Source organism: Mytilus californianus, unplaced genomic scaffold, assembly GCF_021869535.1.
Source record: "Mytilus californianus isolate M0D057914Y unplaced genomic scaffold, xbMytCali1.0.p SCAF_8, whole genome shotgun sequence".
Taxonomy (NCBI): Eukaryota; Metazoa; Mollusca; class Bivalvia; order Mytilida; family Mytilidae; genus Mytilus; species Mytilus californianus.
The window spans coordinates 27,378,962-27,403,222 of record NW_026262734.1 but is presented as its reverse complement, the minus strand read 5'-3'; the positions used below and the strand labels follow the sequence as shown (position 1 = coordinate 27,403,222).

Below are 24,261 nucleotides of genomic sequence, written 5' to 3'. Positions count from 1 at the left end.
TCGTTTGTGGTTTTAATTCTATTTTTATTTTCTATATGTATGTAAAAGTAAAGATATTAAACACCTAGTTCATTTATATGATTTTTAGTTTAAAGCAACTATATGCACAGGATTTATTTGTTTTTGCATGCACAGTTTGATTTTAAAAGTTCTATAGTCATTTGTTATCGCACAAAAATGACTATATTTGTACGAAAACGTGATTTTGAGTACCAAATGTTATTGGTACGGTATGTTTAGGGTACAAAATGACTATAATTCGTTTAATGATACTGCTAGTATATTGTAAGTCAAAGATCATTCATCTTTGCAGGGGGGAGTTGGGTTTTTTATGCCCCCGCCGCTAGGTGTCGGGGGCATTAAGCGTTACCCTTGTCCGTCCCGTCCGTCCCGAAATTGGTTTTCGTTCTCTAACTTTAGTTTGCCTCAACCAAATGTTATAAAATTTATACACAATGCTTATTACCACAAAACACAGATCAAGTACGAAATTGGGTGGCGTCACTTATACCGTTCATGAGTTATGCCCCTTTATAAACATAAAAATTGGTGATTTTTTTTGTTTCCGTTCTCTAACTTTAAATTGCCCCCAACCAAATGTTATAAAACTTATACACAATGCTTATTATCACATAACACAGATCAAGTTTGAAATTGGGTGGCGTCACTTTTACCGTTCTTGAGTTATGCCCTTTATAAATGGGAAAATTGCTAAATCTGTCGTTTCCGTTCTCTAACTTTAGTTTACCTCAACCAAATTATATATAATTTATACACAATGCTTATAATCACAAAAAACGGTCTTAATAACGTGAATCCTGTATCTGTTTATGAAAGTTGACTCATGCATATTTACAAGCGGGGGCATATGTGGCTCATAGACACATTCTTCATTTATTTTTTTCTTTCTCGTGACAAACACTTGATTCAACTTTAATAAAAATAAACTTTTTTTTCAATAAGAAGTAGGAACAAAATTTTTTAAATCAATGTTGCTATGCTATCTTTTAATGGAAACAAATTGTTTCACTTAATATTTGAAATATATATGATTATGAATATGAAAAAAAAAACCTGCTAATTTCTCCCAATATGGTGTAATAGAATGAATCTCTGTTAATTGGCATCAGTTATAGATTTTGTCTAAGGTATATTTACCACCAGGATATTGGCATCAGGTATAGATTTTGTCTAAGGTATATTTACCACCAGGATATTAGCATCAGGTATAGATTTTGTCTAAGGTATATTTACCACCAGGATATTGGCATCAGGTATAGATTTTGTCTAAGGTATATTAACCACAAGGATATTGGCATCAGGTATAGATTTTGTCTAAGGTATATTTACCACCAGGATATTGGCATCAGGTATAGATTTTGTCTAAGGTATATTTACCACCAGGATATTGGCATCAGGTATAGATTTTGTCTAAGGTATATTAACCACAAGGATATTGGCATCAGGTATAGATTTTATCTAAGGTATACCGGTATATACCACTAGGATATTGGCATCAGGTATAGATTTTGTCTAAGTTATATTTACCAGCAGGATATTGGCATCATGTATAGATTTTACCTAAGGGATACCGGTATATACCAGCAGGATATTGGCATCAGGTGTAGATTTTGTCTAAGGTATATTTACCACCAGGATATTGGCATCAGGTATAGATTTTGTCTAAGGTATATTTACCACAAGGATATTGGCATCAGGTATAGATTTTGTCTAAGGTATATTAACCACAAGGATATTGGCATCAGGTATAGATTTTATCTAAGGTGTACCGGTATATACCACCAGGATATTGGCATCAGGTATAGATTTTGTCTAAGGTATATTTACCACAAGGATATTGGTATCATGTATAGATTTTATCTAAGGTATATTTACCACCAGGATATTGGCATCAGGTATAGATTTTATCTAAGGTATATTAACCACCAGGATATTGGCATCAGGTATAGATTTTATCTAAGGTATATTTACCACCAGGATATTCACATTCGGTATAGATTTTGTCTAAGGTATATTTACCACCAGGATATTGGCATCAGGTATAGATTTTGTCTAAGGTATATTTACCACAAGGATATTGGCATCAGGTATAGATTTTGTCTAAGGTATATTAACCACAAGGATATTGGCATCAGGTATAGATTTTATCTAAGGTATACCGGTATATACCACCAGGATATTGGCATCAGGTATAGATTTTGTCTAAGTTATATTTACCAGCAGGATATTGGCATCATGTATAGATTTTACCTAAGGGATACCGGTATATACCACTAGGATATTGGCATCAGGTATAGATTTTGTCTAAGGTATATTTACCACCAGGATATTGGCATCAGGTATAGATTTTGTCTAAGGTATATTTACCACCAGGATATTGGCATCAGGTATAGATTTTGTCTAAGGTATATTTACCACCAGGATATTGGCATCAGGTATAGATTTTGTCTAAGGTATATTTACCACCAGGATATTGGCATCAGGTATAGATTTTGTCTAAGGTATATTTACCACCAGGATATTGGCATCAGGTATAGATTTTGTCTAAGGTATATTAACCACAAGGATATTGGCATCAGGTATAGATTTTGTCTAAGGTATATTTACCACCAGGATATTGGCATCAGGTATAGATTTTGTCTAAGGTATATTTACCACCAGGATATTGGCATCAGGTATAGATTTTGTCTAAGGTATATTTACCACCAGGATATTGGCATCAGGTATAGATTTTGTCTAAGGTATATTAACCACAAGGATATTGGCATCAGGTATAGATTTTGTCTAAGGTATATTTACCACCAGGATATTGGCATCAGGTATAGATTTTGTCTGAGGTATATTTACCACCAGGATATTGGCATCAGGTATAGATTTTGTCTAAGGTATATTAACCACAAGGATATTGGCATCAGGTATAGATTTTATCTAAGGTATATTAACCACAAGGATATTGGTATCATGTATAGATTTTATCTAAGGTATATTTACCACCAGGATATTGGCATCAGGTATAGATTTTATCTAAGGTATACCGGTATATACCAGCAGGATATTGGCATCAGTTATATATTTTATCTAAAGTATATTCACCACCAGGATATTGGCATCAGGTATAGATTTTGTCTAAGGTATATTTACCACCAGGATATTGGCATCAGGTATAGATTTTGTCTAAGGTATATTAACCACAAGGATATTGGCATCAGGTATAGATTTTGTCTAAGGTATATTAACCACCAGGATATTGGCATCAGGTATAGATTTTATCTAAGGTATATTTACAGCCAGGATATTGGCATCAGGTATAGATTTTGTCTAAGGTATATTTACCACCAGGATATTGGCATCAGGTATAGATTTTGTCTAAGGTATATTAACCACAAGGATATTGGCATCAGGTATAGATTTTGTCTAAGGTATATTAACCACCAGGATATTGGCATCAGGTATAGATTTTATCTAAGGTATATTTACAGCCAGGATATTGGCATCAGGTATAGATTTAGTCTAATGTATATTTACCAGCAGGATAATAGTTAGTTTCGTTTCATATGAAGTCGACATGTAGCCGAAATTTTGGAACTGTTTTCCCTCGAGGATTTTCTAGATATTTTAGCTCATCTGGTTTTAGATGAGAATAACTGAGGTATCTTTTGTCATCATTGAGCGATCCATTAAAATTTGAAGGTGTAATATATGGTCCCAATGGGCTCCGTCATTTCTTTATAGACTTTGGGCTCGTATAATTCTTAGCTCCAGAGCTCTGATTCCTATCAGTGTAGCACGGAGCCCAAAATTTGGCTCAAAGCTAGGAGCCCGAAGCCAATAATGTTGATCCGGAAACAGAGCCCTTTTTATCCCTAAAATTTGTAGCATCTTGTCCCAGGCTTTAGTTAGCTGTAGAACCTTCCTCTCTTCAGCTTGCTAAGGTATACAAGTAATTTATTCTTATGATTTTGTCTAACGCTTTTCAGAGTCGCATTTTCTCTGCTAGATGCAATGGTGCAGAGTTAGCATATATTCCAGACGTTTTGTTTTTATTAGATTTAGCTTTGAATTATTTTTTCGTTCTTTGTTGCACAAAGATATTTTGAATTTTCTACTCTTGGGTTGTTTCCCACCGAGTGTAAATGTTTTCTGTTGATAGGTTTTTCTTTTAGATTTGCATAGGACTTTCACAGATTTTTCGAGGTTTATTTTTACCATGTGTCTCTTGGTGTGGAATTCAATAGTATTGAGCATGGCCCGATTGTCCTGTGGCTCGCCCAGCAGTGCAATATTGTCTACACAGGTTGGAGATGCTATACATGTGGTATCTAGTGTTGCCCCCAAATGACTATCTAGTAATGCATTTGCTTATAATTATGGCGTTGTATCTTTTAAATTAAGAGGGTCGACAATATACAATTATGGCCCGCTGAAGAGTTGAATATCCAAAATTGTCAACCCGAGTAAGGGTTATGTTATATAGATACAATGGTTAAGCGTGGATTCTTGAAAAAGAAACCATGAGCCCGGAGGGAGAATGGTTTGTTTTTCATGAATCTACGCTTATCCATTGTATCTATAACTTAAACTATTGTGTTAATTTCTTTTCAAAATTAAAGCCTTTTCTTAATTAGAAGGTATTGTCAGTGAGTTTAAATAACCATGTTATCGTGTCCAACGATGCATTGATAAATCTCAGATCACAATTAATTGGTTAACAAAATACAAATATAACACTTCTACCTTTACAGATCTTTATATTACCAGGCATATGAATATTATCTGTTTATACAAAATAAGACATATTCTAAATTATTTCTAATAAAATTGAAAATGGAAATGGGGAACGTGTCAAAGAGACAACAACTCGACCAAAAAGCATATATAAAGTATATATAATAAGTGTGTTATCGAAATTTTTCTAGCACTCTAGGCACATCACGATTTTCTCGCATAGGAATTTGAGAACAAACCTTTGTAAAATTATGTAGTAAAACAGATGAAATCAAACTATATTTATAAAACAAAAATTGACAAATAGAATGTTATCATTATTGTTTCAAACATGTGAAATAGCCAATAATAATATAAAAAAAAAAGATAAAACTCGCTATAATTACAAAAATATCCACAATAACATGCAAATTTAGAAAAAAAACAGGATAACTTAAGAATTGGAACAACAGAGAGAATACAGGGATTCGAACCTAAACCGACAAATCCCTATCTTTAACTCATTGATTTTAACCATGCTAACCTCGCGGCTACCAACTCATACTATACGACTGCCTATTTTGTCTATATAAAGGTACAAGCCCTGTGTTTCCGATGAACCGATGTATATCAGATGTTCATTTAAATATATAAAATAGACATCTATAGTGTAACCCATTGGTAGCCGAGAGGTTTCGTCGATGTGTTGATGTCAGTCACACATAACAGATTTCAAGGAAGGGTTCGATTCCCAGTGAAGGCATATAAAAATTAAAGGTAAGTTTTTAAATTAATTGCATTAGTGAACAGAAATCAGTAAATTAGCCAATTCAAACTTAATGAAATTAGGTACACAAAGGAAACAATTGAATATAATTTGGTGAGTCAATTTCAGCGGCAGATTTAGGAAGCGTTGATTCTAGAAAAAGAATTTACGGTAAATAAATAGGCTGACGTCACCACAATGGTTTAATCCACAATGTACGACAAGGGTTATTCACCGGGGAATAATAGGGTTGTTCGATGGAGACTTCAATTTGTCGGGGTTATTCACCGGGGAATAATAGGTTTGTTCGATGGAGGCTTCAATTTGTCGGGGTTATTCACCGGGGAATAAAAGGGTTGTTCGATGGAGGCTTCAATTTGTTGGGGTTATAAAACGCTCCTGTCAATTTCTGGAAAAACATCGAAATTAAACTATGACACGTGATTCCGTATTAGCCAATCAAATAATTACTATATAATGTAAGGTATAATAATGTTCCTTGTCAGATTCCTTGTTGTACATTAACACGTGTTATTTAGTTAGTGTCATATTAGTATCGACATGTTTCAATAGTGTTCAGATATATTACCTCTAATATCGTCATAGAATAATTTGTTTATCATTATTTCGTGCCTTAAATTGTCGGAAGCTTTTTTTCTTCATCTATTGCTACTAGCTCTTAAATGATTTTCATGTATATACCGATATAGCACAGTACTTTAAGAGCCTATGAAGGTTGTAAAAAGAACTGCATTACATCCGTAGTTTTCTGATATTGTTTTATAGTTTTTCGTCTTCAGAGAAGGCGTCAAATTCCATTTTTGTAAACTCTATGGTACATTTAGTTCTTTAAAAAAAAAGCTTTTTAATAGAAAAACAAAGGATATGCATCCATCACATAAAATAAGTACATGCACAGCAAAAACACACACCAAGCAAAGGAACAGCGCTTTTATTGCTGTTCTTTATCTCAAAGTCGCAGTGAGGCCTTCAACACGGAGCGTCATATAGTCTTTGTGAATGCTTTTGATAATAGCCATTTCTAGAGATAGAATCCAATGTTTTTGAATGCAAACTGATATCTAATGATTTCAAAACTGTTTCTAAAAAGATAGTGTTTCCTTTTATATTCTGTATGCTTAAATTTCCTATAGTGATTTTGTTCGTTTTTGCTTATCCAGTACACAGTTGAGGCTCTGTGTACTCCTAAAAATGCTGCTCAGTAGCATGTGTGTGTATATCTCGCAATTCTGTTTGGTTTATACGTTATTCTTCCATATTGATGGCTTTTGCAGGTTGCTAATTTTAAACACTATACGTCATAGAGGGTGTCAATATTTTTATGAGTATTTTGGTTGAGATGGTATGAGGTCAGTTTTTCTTGTTGTATGATCATTTTTGATCACTGCAGAGTTATCTCTTTCATGCTGCTAAGGTGTTGGTTCGTCCTTTTGTTGTTGTTGTTTTATGTTGGTATTTTTTCTTGCATTGTGTTGTTAAGCCTTTTATTCAAGTGCATACTATTTTTACTGCATGATGCGAACATGGCGAACGATATACTCCATATAAAAATAAGGAGGTGTGGTATGATTGCCAATGAGACAACTACCAACCAGAGACCAAATGACGTTGATGTAAGCTATATTTCACTTTTCGGCATTCAACAATGAGTAAAGCCTATATCGTATAGTCGGTTATATAACTTGAACGGCTCGACATGCCAAAATGTGAAACAATTTAAACGAGAAAACATACGTCCCAGTTTGGTTGTATGCTGGGATCGGTAGACGCTGGAGATGTTTTACTTGATAAGGCGTCCTAATGAATGGATTGATGAAGACCTATGGTTTCAAATTTGGATATATTTGAGTTGAAATTGGCTGATTAGTGTTACATGTTGAAGTTACATAACAACTGTTATTTGCCCCCTCGCCTGAATGTTGTTTACTTTGTTTAGTTGATCATCTGTCTTCATTAGACGAAGCTTACATTTCAAATTATTAATCTCAGAGCTATGTGCTTAACTATGCAGACTCGTGATGTACAACAAAATTTTACGGATTATAATCTAATTTCAAGAAATTTCATGTCAATGAGCATATAGTGGACTATAGAAGTGAGGGATTGGCTATAATGAATGTTTTTAAATTCAGTGAAGACGGATTGCAATATAATAGTTTTTGTATGGTACCATACCTTTTCGAAGGACATTACTTGACTAACAAGGAAAATAGCCTCATATTAGATAACTCAATCGTCCCACAGTTGCGCTTGAGTAAAAGATGAATGTTCGGTGTCTTAAAAAATATAACCCATTCTTTTAGAGGGTGGATCCAATTTCCAATTTGCCGAACCTCCTATAAGCCGAATTTTTATCGTCTATGTTTTTTTTATCACTGACGATAGCGTCTAGAAATCCAAAAATGGAAAATTTTATGAGTTTACCGACTAATGTCCATTCTAATGTCATGACCGATAGAAAAAAATGCTAAATACATTTTCTTTTATTAATTAATGGAAGGATTGACTTCAAATTTGAAATATAGCAAGAATTCAACATTTATTTCGTGGATATAACAACAAAAAGAGAAAATAATTGATTTTTAAAGATTTGAAAACTTTACCGGACCAACGTCGACTTTGCCCGATGAAATAAGGCAATTATCGTTACTATTTCTTGAATAATTGACTTCAAATTGAAGACGTTTTTAAAAAGAATACAATATCTTTATAATCGTATGTTAAAATGTAAAATTTACTGTAGTCGGGCGTTAATTTTTACTTACGATATTTTCAAATTTTTCTCTATTGTTTACGAAATAAAATATGTTTTCGTAAAAATTTTAATGCACTTTTTTCGATAATTAAGAAAGTTTTTTGCCTTTCTTGTCAGTCAAGACATTGATCAACACAATGTCGACATTGGTCGAAGCAAGTATTTTTACCTTTAAAACATTTTTATCTCATCGGATATTCATTTAAAAAATATCAAATATTGATACGTTTCAGTCTAATTTAAAATATAATTTTCAAGAAATAGATAAATTATTTCCATTTTTCCATCTATCAGGACATTGGCCAGGGCTGTGTCGGCCAGGACAAGGGCGGTGTCGGTCAGGTCAAGTTTTTATACTCTTTAAACATATTTATTTCATTTTTCTATATCATATCTACTTAATAAATGATTGATCATTGATATATTATCATACTTGAGTGATGGGTCAAAGTACCCTTTTCGAGTGACGACATAGCGAAGTAGCGAAGTAGCTTCGCTATGTCGTAGATGTAGATGTACCATTCAGGGCAAATTCGACGTTGGTCAGGTAAAGTTTTCTGATCCTCAATTTTTTTTCTTATATTCATTTAATAAATGTTAAAATTTTGCTTTTGTCATAATTTGAAGTCAATTTATCAAGATATATTATTTATAATTTTCTATTTGCCAGGACATTCATCAAGACATAAGTGATCATTATTGTAACCCAAAATTAGGTACATTATTGTTTGTTTTTATCTTGTTGGTCCTTTTTACTTTCTGTTTCTCATCGACCAATCAAATTAACCGGACACGAAAAATGGCGCATTTCTAAAAAGTCTGCGAAATGAGAAGTTCCCTACTTACAACTTCCAGTTTAAGTTATACTACGCCTTTGTAGCATAATCTGTTAATCATTAACATTGTAAGAAGTGATGTAAAATTCTTTACTAGATCAAAAATATTTGAAGTTTGTACCAATCTTATTCTTAAAATTGCATCGTACTAATCAGATAAATTTTTATAAACATAATTGATCATAATTTACTCGAGTTCGATAAAATTTTGCAAAAGTCCAATCAGATATATTTATGGTCCAATTATCTTATGATATTAGATAGTCCAATTGTAATTATGTTGTCTAAAGAGGTTTTGAGGTCTAAGCAAAACAATAATTTTCCAAGACCTCAAACTTTACAATTTTGAGGCAAAACAAAATATTAGTGTGTCGGGTTGATTGACCCTAATTCTGAAGCCCTAAATAAGGATTTCTTTAACATATGAATTGCATCCATTAACTTATATCATCAGAATACTAGACACAACTGATCAAAATCATATTTTGCATGCACACAGTCACAGACTTGAAAACTTTTATTCGCTGCATTTTTGAGTAAGACCAAAGCGTGGTCGAGTGTTACGATACATCCTTGGCAGATTAAGCTAACATTTGTGATAACAATGCTGTGCCATCAACAGGTAGATAAAAGTCGCACCCATTCCGACTAAATCATTCTTGACACATGGCAGCTCTTGAACTGTCTCAGTCTCTTCAGTGAGGATTAGTGTTTAAATGGTTGTGTCTGGTACATTTTGTATTTATAAATTTCATGAAGCAGGAACCGAAATTATACGTTGAATTCCAACATTTGCATGAGAAAATAACCCAGGAACTTTCAACTAGTTTATTAAAACTTTAAAATGTCACTATTATATCGTCCTATGTTTTGGGGGTAAAGCCTTGTTGCACAATCAGCACGTGATAATTGTTTATTTACATTTTATACATTTACACATGATCATCGTAAAGGTGTTTTATGATTGGATGCAGCCAATTACAACTGAGACTAATGAAAATCATTACCTCCTGGATCCAAAATTCTATCTTAATCTGTCATGGGTGGAGAAGAGGAGACTGGATTGTAACCCTTGGCTAGCTTGGAGTAAAAATTTTGTGTTAGCGGAGGGTGATGTGGACTGTTGTCTTGTGACTGACTTGTGAACTAGCATATTATAAATCTGATTCAGCATGTATGTCTAGCTCAAAGCAGGGTTCATATTCATATTATTGTCCTGAAGTGATATGTATGGGGTTATCATACATGCATGGTCATAGAAGTGCGACCATACATGCATGATCAAGGTGGTGTAACAAAGCATGTGTGGTTTGACAATGTATTTGAATACAGTGGTTTGAGAATGAGAATGCAGCTGGCATTGTTATGACAAAAGTAAACCTTATTCCAAACGAAACTTATGACAACACTGGAGTATATGGTGTGTCTGAACTATTTTTTCTTATTTATAATATTTAATAAATTCCAAATTAAAGTAATTCTTTGTAATGATGTGTGTCACTGGATGTTAAACATTAATCAATCCACCCATCAAAATTGTTTAGCAATCTAAATTTAAATACTTCTTTTATGCAATGAAGTTACTATAGATGTCATGTAGCTGACCACAGTATTTGAATTTTATTATATTTTTTTTTAAATATTCCCTGTTTTTAAAGAAGATACTGCAAGTTAGATTATTTTGCTATTTGTGAGAATTTTTATTGGCTTCTTCTGGAAGAAGGATTCAGAATTGTCTAAATTACAATGTAGTTAACATCTGAGACAATCCTGTTCAAATCTTACAAATCTTCCTGTTTAATGGTTCACCAGCCTATAGGCCAAGGGATTATATTTTTTTGTGAAGTGTCTTTAAAATTAGTTAAAATTTTAATAAAATATGCCCTGAATTATTTCAGAAAAGGCTCAGATTTATGGCAGATAATTTTTTATGCCTATGTTATTTTTTTTGTTTGGGGAAAAATTCTGGGACATTGAATAATATGTGTAATTTTCTTATTTTTGTAGCTATTCTAAATTTAGGATATGAGTAGGTAAAATTTGTACAATATGGCAGAAGAAAGGCGTACCATAAGAGGGGTGGAAGTGATTTTTCCATGTAAACCATATCCTTCCCAGTTTAGTTTTATGGACAAGGTAAGTTTCATGATATAATTTTATTTTATTTATCTATAAATGATAGACGTGAGATAAACATCAATGAGACAGCAACAAAACACATTAAACACAAAAAAGGCCATACTAGTATTAACAACGTAAATGTAGCAGAGTAGTTCTAACTTGCTAGAAATTATCAGTCTTCACGCTCAACAACAGGCCCACAAGCCCAGGCTTGTAAAAATCATCTCTACAAGCCAATAGAATCTAACTTAAATTTTCGTAAAATTCAGCTTCGGGCCTGTAGATTTAAAAGTTTATCGTGAAGACTGAATTATTTTGCACTTTTCTAGGATAAACATGATAAAAATACACAATGTTTGACAGTGAAAGTAACTATTTGATGAGATACATTTTAACCACCAAAGGTAGATAGATACACATGTACAATCTTCAAGCATCTGCACTATATGTAAATCTCTTGAGTCTAGACAGAATCACCATTGTGAATAAATGGACAGAGTATTACAATCTTCAGGAGTCTAACATTTTGACTTCCAAGCCTGAGAATCCGTCCATTATTCATTGAATTTACATACATTTTAGTTTGTAGTTAATCGTGAAGACTGGTATCATGGGTATTAATGGTCTTCCATCAACATCAAAATCCTTAATTGAGCAAAAAACACTTAACACAACTAACACATAACTTCTGACAAGGCTCTTTACTTATTTTTAAATTATTTCAAAAAGTCTCCTGATTTTTTGCACATGTATTGATGAGAGAAGTTTTCTTTATCATACATGATGACATTGTGTCTTTAGAGGAAGTTTATGTGATTAAATTAAAATATTTGAGTGGAAAATTATTTATTTGATGTTTACAGTTCATCGAAAAGAATTATTACTGAACTGATTTAAATGAACAAAATTATTTCTTTGATAAATGTATTCAGTGAAGTTTTAAGATTGATTTAACATATAAAAATAAGAAAATGTGGTATAATTGCCAATGAGACAACTCTCCACCAGAGACCAAATGACATAAAAGTTAACAGCTATAGGTCACCGTATGTACATTGTGAATACTGTGGATTCATTATTATTCGTTGGATACCAATTTTCGTGGTTTTCATGGGTACAGGTGAACCACGAATTTAAATGTTCAACGAATGACAAATTTTGAATCAAATTGTATGCAGACTTTGGCAAAACCACGAAATCAAATATCCATGAAAAGACGAAGTATTCGGAAATGCATGAAAATTGGTACCCACGAAAATAAATGAGTCCACAGTAATTGTTTATAGTTAAGTTATGTTTTTTACCAGCAAGTTGCATTGGAATGAATATACAGTTAAAATTATCTCAACACCATAGATGGTAAACATGTAGTACAGTCGACTCCACTTAATTGCATACCGCTTAATAGCATAATTCGGTTAATTGCATAGTTTTCTCCTGCACAAAACCATTTCCCATTCATCTAATGTTAAATTGTCCGGTTATATGCATAGCTCTACAAGTGGCCTTTCGGTTTATTGCATAGAAAATTATCGCCATCTAGATATGCTTAGTTAAATCTGTCGAAATTTTTGACCGGAAACGGCAAGTTAGTGAGTATATTATTCTTGAATGCATCATTATTTTCATTATTATTTCATATTTACTTTTGTGTTATTCAAATAAAGTTTTAAAACAGTTTCTTTCGTGTTTATATGATTGAATTTGATTTAAAAATAAACCTCGATATCTACACAGGTAAAGTTTCCCATGTTCTATTTTAAGCCTCGAGGTCATAAAAATGTCAAACAGGTAATTGTTGTAAAAACACTGACCATTCTATCTAAAAAGGTGTAAATAATTGATTGGATTTCAAACATTGTCCATAGATTACATTTGGGGTGAAATTCAAAAACAACGCCTGCTAATTATCGATCATTATCCAATGTGAACTCTCGTAATTGGGCTTGGGGTGATCTGCATTTATGTTAAATATTACAGGGCATTTATATATGGTTAAAGAATTTTATACATCAATCATTTAATTTTAATATATTTTGAGAAGAGCATTTACTTCTAATTATTATATTTTCTCACTTTCAATACTCGTGTCCAGCAAATAACCCGTACAGGGCCCCATTACTGCTTTGCATATACGAAACTAACGAAGTTAAATAAACAGTGTTACTTCACTCTGCAAGCTGTAAATATTGTATATCAAAGGCAGTTTAGTACACATCTATTGTTAAAATGATTATAGACTCTGTAATTTTGTTAAACAGTTTATTTTAATCAAAGTGTAACAATGTACATTGTACATACGGGTCATAGAAACAAATCTATTTTTAGAACAAATTTATTTTGTATCCCAGGTAAACTGGTAAACTTCTACTTCTACCAATACGCGGCCACCATCAATAAGTTGATTATTTTGCCACTTTAAAGGAAACGTCGGTACGCAAATAAACTAAAACAAAATGTGTTTATAATCTTTATTGAAATAATATAAAATAAAATAACATGTATGACACTAGACATATAACTTTTATTAGAATAAATCAACATTCAATATGTTGTAATATTGGATTATAGACGTTCATCTTTCTTCAGGGATTTCCTTTACTGATCTGTTCTATCGATGTTATTTGACTCCGTAATTTGGCATTTCGGATATAAGCATACTCCGCTTTATTGCATAATTTTGTCTGACAAATAGGCTATGCAAATAACCGGAATGTACTGTACCAATTTATATGTAATTTTGAATGAAATGTTTACTCATTATAATCAAGTGTGTTTTTGTACTTATTATAGGTCATTCAAGGTTGTGAGAAAAGACAAAACTGTTTACTGGAGAGTCCTACAGGCAGTGGTAAAAGTCTGGCATTGTTGTGTTCTGCTTTAGCTTGGCAGACAGCTGAATATGGTAAGTGGAACTTGCACAGAGTTAAAAAAAACACATTTAAATAAAACACAGACTTAAAATATTAAGTGTAGATTATGAATATTTTTTAAAGTCTTATATTAACTAAAATTTAGAAATAAAAGAACTGAAATGATTGAAAAAAATTAATTTGACACATTTGTCGTTGAAAAGCATCATGAGGTTTCAGGAAATTGTGAATTATGTCATTCGATTGCTGTCTCATTGATATATACCCCACATCTCCCTTTATTCTTAGAAAGCAATTTATTGAACGAGATTGCTCATTATCTTGATGCTCTTTAGAATAGAACTTTACAGCAAATAAATCCATACTCTTTAATATCTGATGCATAGTAAAGGTTAATCAACAAGTTTCTACTGGAATAACTTTTTGAATTGTTATCTGACTTTAGATTATAGTTCTAGATGTTTCATTTAAAGTTTTAAAGATCTGTAAGTACCTACCTAGGGTTTTTGTCTCGCCTTGACAGAGTCAAAAAGCTAGACATAGGTATGCTGTTTCGGGCTTCGGTGGTGTCAACAATGTAATTATGTATTAGTTTTGATAAGGTCAGTTTAAGGGAACTACTAGTTGTAGGTTAATCATATTTGGTATGCAGTTGTATTAGCATTGACATTTCTCATTCCATGGAGATTATTTGGTCCCTCCCCCTCAATCATGATGTATTGAATTTGAAACTTTTGCTTAGTTTGCATGTATAAGTTTGTGATTAGGTCAGTTTATGGTGAACCATTAGTGGTAGGTCAATGATATTTGGTATGCAGTTGTATTAGCATTGGCTCATCTCATTTCCATGGAGATTGTTTGGCCCTGTACCTTCAGTCATGGTTCTTTGACTAAATATTTTGCATTACTTACATGTTAAAGTGCTGCTATTTTGATATCAACATTTGCATTTCACTATCAAAATAACAAAAAGGTGAGACATATCTCTGTGTTAACAATTTATTGTTTTATTTTTCAGCTAAGAAAAGACAAGAAGAATCTGAATCAGAACATTCAAGTAAGATATAAGTAAATAATGTACTCTTAACCTTGAAGATTATTTGACATTTATTTTCATAATACAAATATAATTACCTTGTCAGATTGCATGTTACAGCTGTAACCTTTTGAATGTGTTAAAGAATATAAAAAAAATGATTTAATTGATCTTAAAGACCTGAAATTGTAATGATTTTATGAATCAATATATACATCTGGTGTAAATTTTTTACCAAGAATAAAGTTATTTACTAAGCATGCTTTGAGAAAACTTAGAATCGTCTTGCAAATTTTTTGCTGAAAAATTTTGTTTTGCATCTTTTTGTAAAAGGAAATGTTCATGTTCAAATCTTTGAAACCTGTGTATTTTTGGTATAAGATAAAGTGCACAATCCAAAATATTGACAAGATCTATGTCAGAGGTAGTAAAATTAGGTTTATACAAAACAACTGTGCTGACTTTAACATGCTTTTTCAAAACAGATTTCTCCTATGAATTATATGTGTACGATTTTTCTTTGTTGTTTAGAGTCAAAGGAGTGCTGCTGTAAACAGAAAGAGTCAACTAAAGAAGTCTTAGATACTACAGAAGATGATAATGGTATGATACTGCAAGAGTTCTAATGAACACGATGTACATGTACTACTGATAATTAAGAAATTACTGTACTGGAAGCCATTGACTCAATTGTCAAATTGGTGGCATAAATTATCCAATCAAAACTCATGTTTACAGTTAGTGGAAATCTGTTTCTTCCTCTTGTATGTCTAGAAAAAGTATGAGTAAATAAACAAAGTTAAGATATGATCCTATAAAGCATTGCATTAAGCATTATGAAAGTCACCATCGATTACTGTAAAAGAGGTTATTTTTTGTGGCTGTCTCAAATCGGGAACCTCTGGCCTTTGTTAGTCTTGAATGTTTTTTTGATTTTGGTTCATTTATATATTTCAGAGTTTAGTATGACGTCTATTTTTTACTGAACCAGTATACATTATTGTTTAGGGGCCAGCTGAAGCCCACCTCCTGTTGCATGATTTTCTTGCTGTGTTGAAGACCCATTGATGGCCTCGGGCTGTTTTCTGCTCTTTGGTCAGGTTGTTGTCTCTTTGACGCATTCCCCATTTCCATTCTCAATTTTATATTCATGATGTGCTATTCAATGTGACATCATGAAGGCAAAACATAGCAATTCTACATGTATAGTCTGTTGTCAGTGTCGTCAACATTTAGGTTCTGTCTGGTTAAACATATTTCTAGACATAACGCCACGCCAAATTAATCCCTCGTTCGTCGGATCCCCCGCATGTTGTAAAAGGTCGACAAGAAAAAATAACTTTTTAAAAAACCCACATCTAGTACGGAGCCGCGTGTGTCTGTCTCTAAATTTATGTAACGAAAATTTTAATCAGTTGTGCATTTGAAAGTAACGCCATACAGACACGGAAATTGACATAAAAAACAATCTAGATCTAACATTCACAATGTTTTTTATTACAAATATTATATGATATATATTCTAAACGTAAGACATGAGTGGAATATTAATAGTTACAGTGGTAACGCAGGCAACAACCTTACTACCAAAGACAGCAGTGGAATGTGATTTGGACAATTCTTTTACCATATGTTTGAGGTGCTCCGTGCAGGACCACAATGAAACGTGCACAAAGCACCAACACCTCCGAATAATTTGAAAGATTTAAATGATGACAATATAACATGCATGAAAATAAAAGATAATCCCGAAGATGACGGTACATGCATTGAAATGGCACCGCAAAGATACAATTATATTTTTTTTTATCTTTTAGAATAAAAGTTTTTTCCCTTGAAACTTTTATTTGTATTTGCTAGTATCATTACAAAGTTATAAAGCATGGAATTTGACAAGAAAGTGTTTGTGGTAATTGAATATAACACATCAATCCATATTTACAATTTACAAAATCTTCTAAAATAAGAATTTGTATGATTGTCAATGAGACAAACTTTCACCAGAGACCAAATTTGTTGATGTTTGCAATGGTATGGCCTTCAACACAGAGCAATATCCCCATTTACATAAAGATTTGATTGCTATTAAATTCTTCTTCCCCCTAAGGGTGAATGGGGAATAGAAATATGGTCACCATAGGTCTTCCTCTGACCGGCAGTAAAACCCTCTCCAGATTGGGGTGTTCGTTTGGCTGTGCAGTATGTATAAGTACGCAGCCACGTCTGGTCAGAATGGGGATGTTAAATCTGATGCTTCGTGTAGGGAGAGGTCCACGCTCTTTTCACGTTAAGAACCCTTGTAACAACTCTTTGAGGGGTCCATAGGTGGCCTGTTGCAAGGCTGAATTTCTGTCCCTGTCCAAAGTACCCTCATTTTCACGTGGCGGTCCAAATTTCACCGACCTTTGTCCTGGATGGCCTCTGTTACAGGACCTTCCCATTGTATTTATTGTTAATTTGTTCGCCTCCTGAACATGCATGAAATATTTGCCACTGGATGTTAAGCAACCAACAATCAATCAATCATATTAGATTCTTCAGCAAAGCAATGACTAAGTGGAATGTATTGAAATTTTCCTTTTGTTTAATTAGTATATAGCATCTGGTGTGATGCATTTGAAAATGTAGAAGTATAAATTGGTGTGATTTTTGAAGGACAGTCCTTTATAAATTTTCATCTTGTTGTATACACAAATATGTATAGTTGTATATGAAAGCTGTATACATGCATATATGCTTTGCATAGGTTTATTTGAAACAACATAGCATTCTATATGTGCCTGTCCCAAGACAGGAGCCTGTAGTTCACTAGTGGTAGGCCACTGATATTTGGTATGCAGTTGTATTAGCATTGGAGATTATTTGGCCCTGCCACCTCAGTCATGGTCTATTGACTTTGAAGCTTTTGCTTAGTTTACATGTATAAGTTTGTGATTAGGTCAGTTTATGGGAAACCACTAGTGGTAGTTCAATGATATTTGGTATGCAGTTGTACAAGCATTGGCATATCTCATCCCCACCCCCTCAGTCATGGTCTATTGACTTTGAAACTTTTGCTTAGTTTACATGTATTAGTTTGTGATTAGATCAGTTTAGGTTGAACCACTAATGTTAAGTCAATGATATTTGGTATGCAATTGTATTGGCATTTGCAAGTCTCGTTTCCATGGAGATTATATAACCCCACCCCCTCAGCATGGTTCATTGACTTTGAAACTTTTTCATGGTTTACTTGTTAATGTTTGTGCTTAGAGAATGACTTATGATAAGTCAATGGTATTTGGTATGCAGTTGTATTAGCATTGGCACATTCTCATTTCCATGGAGATTGTTTAGCCATGTACCATCAGTCATGGTTCATTGACTTTGAATATTTGCATAATTTACATGTTAAAGTATTGCTATTTTAATTTCAACATTTGCATTTATATCAAAATTACAAAAAGGCTACATATCTCTGTATTAACAGTTTATTTTCATGTCAGGGCCTCTTATAGCCGACTATAGGGTATAAGTTTTCTCATTGTTGAAGGCTGTACGGTTGCCTATAATTGCATCTATATTCATTTCATTTGAACTTTGGTGGATAGTTGTTTCATTGGCAATCATACCACATCTCCTTATTTTTATAATGTATCAATTATAACTGACATCAAACATGGATGTCTACCTGTTCAATGCTGTTGTACTATTTCATGTTCAGCTGGATCATTATATGAGCAGACTACACGAAGTTGTAGGTTTTGCTACTTGTTAACCAATTTTGTACTGGAAATGTTGTGAAAAGATTCAACAGGGTGTCTGAGAACAAATTAAGTAGCAAAGAAGGGTAATATAAGAACTAGGATATGAGATATATAAAAACATCAAGCACCAAAACTGCGTAAATTTCTGATCGCTCGCTTGCATAAAATGCTTTTCATAGATTTTATTTTTTTAATATTTCAAAAATAATATCGCTTGCTAGTAAAACATGCTTTCTTTCGCCTGCCAAAAATCAAACTTCAAAAAAAAAAAAAAAAAAAAAAAAAATTCCGCTCGCTCGCTACCCTTTTTTACGGAAAGAGTCAGAACTAGAAATTAATTTGGTGTGGCCTAGGTGACTTTTTCAAACCTTTATCAAATTAAACATGTTTAATGAAACTTGGAAAGAAGCTTCTTTATGACAAAAAATACCATCTGTCTATGATGTGAATCAAAATATAGAATTGTTTTTCATTTCTGCATATTTTACCAATGAATGGACTTTGTTATATTTTACAATGACAGCAGCAGTTGCAGGAGAGACATAACAAGGATTCTGTGGTACCCTTTCCAATATTTTTTCTATTGCAGTTGTATCTTAAAGCCTCAAAGGGTATTCTCCAAGTATCAAATAGCATTTGTATCTTTATATCTAAATGCACTAAAATGCCTGTTAACTGAATATTGTGAAAACAATAACAAAAAAAACCTTGAAGACAATATGTATGTTTAAAATATCCTTACATGACTGTCAATTTACAATCACAAATCATTCGAAAACTAAGTCAGACTCATTTTCTTTTTTGTTTCAGTTCACCTCAGTACTAATTTGATCATACCAGATTCACTTGTGTCTGTAAACGTTGTGAGGGGACAAATAGCTCATCAACAGGTAACCTTTAAGTTGACTCAACAGTTTTTAGTTGTAAATTTAAAGTAACTAAATATAGGTAATCCATTTGTTTATTGTTCTGAGTATGCATGAAATATTTGCCACTGGACATTAAGCAAATATCAATTATTCAATCTATTTGTTTATGTGCCATCCAAGCTTTCCATAAGTAAATTTTGTTTGTTTATTGTTCTAATCCACTCACATTTGGACCTTCCAATTGATTATTTACTTTGCTGGTTCATGTCCTGGCTGCTGCCGGACATCGAGGAAACCAATTTATAATCATACATTTTTATGCCCCCGCCGTAGCGGAGGGGGCATTAAGTTTTACCCTTGTACGTACGTCCCAAAGTTGGTTTCCGTTCTCTAACTTTAGTTTGCCTCAACCAAATGTTATGAAACTTATACACAATGCTTATTACCACACAATACAGATCAAGTTTGAATTTTGGTGGTGTCACTTTAACAGTTCTAGAATTATGCCCCTTTACAAATGGAAAAATTGCTGAATGTTTCGTTTCCGTTCTCTAACTTAAGTTTGCCTCAACCAAATGTTATGAAACTTATACACAATGCTTATTACCACACAATACAGATCAAGTTTGAATTTTGGTGGTGTCACTTTAACAGTTCTAGAGTTATGCCCCTTTACAAATGGAAAAATTGCTGAATTTTTCGTTTCCGTTCTCTAACTTGAGTTTGCCTCAACCAAATGTTATGAAACTTATACATAATACTTATTACCACAAAACTCAGATCAAGTACAAATTTGGGTAGCATCACTTTGACTGTTCTTCAGTTATGTCCCTTTATAAATTTATATGATATGCAAGCGGGAGCATCATCTGTGTCCCATGGACACATTCCCCATTTATTTCAGAGTGTGTTTCACTTGTGCAAAACTATTGTAAGTTATTTATTACAGGGATAGAAAGCACATTGAAAGCTGTACAGTGACTTGTAGTTTTTCACATTCTTGTTATTTTGTCTCTGGTCGATAGTTGTCTCATTGGCAATCAGTAAACATTTTTATACGACCGCAAAAAAATTTTGTGGTCGTATATTGGTATGACGTTGGCGTCGTCGTTGTCCGAAGACACATTGGTTTTAGCACTCTAACTTTAGTTTAAGTAAACGGATCTTAATGAAATTTTACCAAAAGGTTCAATACCACAAAAGCAAGGTTGGGATTGATTTTGGGGGTTATGGTACCAACAGTTTAGGAATTAGGGGCCAAAAATAAGCATTTTTGTAATTTCCAGACATAACTTGTGTGTTAGTTTATGGATCTCTCTGACATTGTACCACAAGGTTCCATATCACAAAGGGAGTGCTTGGATTGATTTTGGGGGTAATTGCCTCAAAATTTTAGGAATTAGGGGCCAAAAAAGGAAAAAAACAAGCATTTTTCTAGTTTCATGACAATAACTTGTGTGTAAGTCTATAGATCTTTCTGAAATTGTACTACAAGGTTCCATGTCACAAAGGGAAAGATGGAATTGAGTTTGGAGGTAATTGCCCAAAACGTTTAGGAATAAGGGGCCAAAAATAAGCATTTTTCTAGTTTCCAGACAATAACTTGTGTTCAAGTGTATGGATCTCTCTGAAATTGTACTGCAAGGTACCATACCACAAAGGGAAGGCTGGGATTGATTTTGGGGGTAATTGCCTCAAAATTTTAGGAATAAGGGGCCACAAAGGGGCCAAAAACAAGCTTTTTTCTAGTTTCAGGACAATAACTTGTGTGTAAGTGTATCGATCTTTATGAAATTGTACTACAAGGTTCCATATCACAAAGGGAAAGCTGGGTTTGAGTTTGGGGGTAATTGCCCTAAATGTTTAGGAATTTGGGACCAAAAAGGGGCCAAAAAACAAGAATTTTTCTAATCTCCAGACAATAACTTGTGTTCAAGTGTATGGATCTCTCTGAAATTGTACTGCAAGGTACCATACCACAAAGGGAAGGCTGGGATTGAGTTTGGGTTGATGAATCATAAGGGGGTTCAAAAAATTTGAGGGGGGGGATTTTTTTTCCCTTTTTTTTTCTTTAAAATTTTCCATTTTAAATTGGTTATTTCTGATTTATATATAAAAGCAAATAATAATGATATGGTTTGAATAGGTAAATTAAAAATTTTTAAGTTCTTAGACCACATTCATTCTGTGTCAGAAACCTATGCTGTGTCAAATATTTAATCACAATTCAAATTCAATGCTGTATCAAGCTTGAATGTTGTGTCCATACTTGCCCCAACTGTTCAGGGTTCGACCTCTGCGGTCGTATCAAGCTGCGCCCAGCGGAGCATTTTATCTTATTTTAATATTGAGATATTACCTAAAGATTCATGTTCATCCTTCTCAATTGACTTAGTATCCATATCTTTCCTGATGATTAGATATTGCGCATCATATGATGATACACTTCTTTCCATCTGTCATCAAAAACATATGATTGTAAAATCTGTTTTTTTATTCAAAAGATAGATTTTACTGTCGTCGTCGTATGAAGAAAAGGCTGTTTTCAGCAACTTTTCTAATGATTAATTATGACATGTATGATAGTTAGGTTACTATTGTTTGTCACATTATCATATGATTTTACTGTTTTTATTATGAAGGAAAGATATACTCAAATGCAATTTCTAAATAAAGAAATAAATACATTGACCCTTTGTGAACACAACTTCTCTGAGACCATTTGACAGAAAGAGGTTTCCATTGAATACATGAAAGGAAAAGGTTTCCATATTGCGAAAGAATAGCCCTTATTTCTAGCTTAAAAAATAAATAAGCGTTTAATGCATATTATCACAATGAATCAGTTAAAACAATGACTTGATAAAAAGGAGGAGGGTAGGCACCTTCAAACTAGTTTAACCCTGCCACATTCTATATGTGCCTGTCCCAAGTCAGGAGCCTGTAATTGAGTAGTTGTAATTTTTTGCAGTTTCTCATATTTGTTTCTTGTGTTTATTGTTTTGCATAGTTTGTTCTTGTGTTGTGCCGTTACACCACTGTCCCAGGTTGGGCAACGGGGACATTAAGTGTTACGTCTTTCCATCCATCTATCTTTCTGTCTGTTCCGTTTTCGGACAATAACTCAAAAATGCTTTCAGCAGTTCTCATGAAACTTTGGAGAATTGTTTATATCTGTTGATGTAAGCTCCCTTTCAATTTTCATAAATTTTAGATTTTACACTTCCGAGTTATGGGATTTTATTCATAAAAAGGGGGTGATTTTCTAGTTTTCGGACAATACCTTTAAAGTGCTTTGGGCAGTTTTTGTTAAACTTTGGTGACTGGTTTATATCAATTAAGATAACCTCCCTTTAGTTTTTCACAAATTTCTGATATGACATTGAGAAGTTATTGAACTTTATTTGTAAATATTGCGACTGGTGTATCATGCGCTCATGGCGCAGCTGTTTATTTAACTGTGTGTTCATTGTCATAAGACTATTGCAGGAAAATTATATGACAGAGATAGTTTATAGCTGTACAGTGTCTTGTAGTCGTTTACATTCTTGTTATATTGTCTCTGGTGGATAGTTCTCCTAGGCAATCATACCACATCTAAAGATATTCGCTGAACATGCTATACACAATTTACAGAGTGTAATCCTTCTCATTTGACTTGGTGTCCACATCTTTCCTGATGATTAGATATTGCGCATCATATGATGATAAACTTCTTTCCATCTGTCATCAAAAACATATGATTGTAAAATCTGTTTTTTTATTCAAAAGATAGATTTTACTGTCGTCGTCGTATGAAGAAAAGGCTGTTTTCAGCAACTTTTCTAATGATTATTTATGACATGTATGATAGTTAGGTTACTATTGTTCGTCACATTATCATATGATTTAACTGATTTTATTATGAAGGAAAGATATACTCAAATGCAATTTCTAAATAAAGAAATAAATACATTGACCCTTTGTGAACACGACTTCTCTGAGACCATTTGACAGAAAGAGGTTTCCATTGAATACATGAAAGGAAAAGGTTTCCATATTGCGAAAGAATAGCCCTTATTTCTACGGTAGCTTAAAAAATAAATAAGCGTTTAATGCATATTATCACAATGAATCAGTTAAAACAATGACTTGATAAAAAGGGGGAGGGTAGGCACCTTCAAACTAGTTAAACCCTGCCACATTCTATATGTGCCTGTCCCAAGTCAGGAGCCTTTAATTGAGTAGTTGTCATTTTTTGCAGTTTCTCATATTTGTTTCTTGTGTTTATTGTTTTGCATAGTTTGTTCTTGTGTTGTGCCGTTACACCACTGTCCCAGGTTAGGCAATGGGGGCATTAAGTGTTACGTCTTTCCATCCATCTATCTTTCTGTCTGTTCCGTTTTCGTACAATAACTCAAAAATTCTTTCAGCAGTTCTCATGAAACTTTGGAGAATTGTTTATATCTGTTGATGTAAGCTCCCTTTCAATTTTCATAAATTTTAGATTTTACACTTCCGAGTTATGGGATTT

The 24,261-nt window shown here is 33.2% G+C and overlaps 1 protein-coding gene across 1 annotated transcript in view; it reads left to right on the top strand.

The window, feature by feature from the left end:
- The first annotated feature begins 9,066 nt into the window (after positions 1 to 9,066).
- LOC127712042 (uncharacterized) overlaps positions 9,067 to 24,261 on the top strand; it is a 74,888-nt gene continuing 59,693 nt past the window's right edge. The window contains exons 1-6 of the mRNA XM_052218209.1: positions 9,067 to 9,171; positions 11,111 to 11,239; positions 14,018 to 14,129; positions 15,116 to 15,154; positions 15,665 to 15,736; positions 19,690 to 19,769. Of these exons, the coding sequence (XP_052074169.1) occupies positions 11,153 to 11,239; positions 14,018 to 14,129; positions 15,116 to 15,154; positions 15,665 to 15,736; positions 19,690 to 19,769 (390 nt within the window). The 5' untranslated portion in view covers positions 9,067 to 9,171; positions 11,111 to 11,152. The remainder of the gene's footprint in view (positions 9,172 to 11,110; positions 11,240 to 14,017; positions 14,130 to 15,115; positions 15,155 to 15,664; positions 15,737 to 19,689; positions 19,770 to 24,261) is intronic.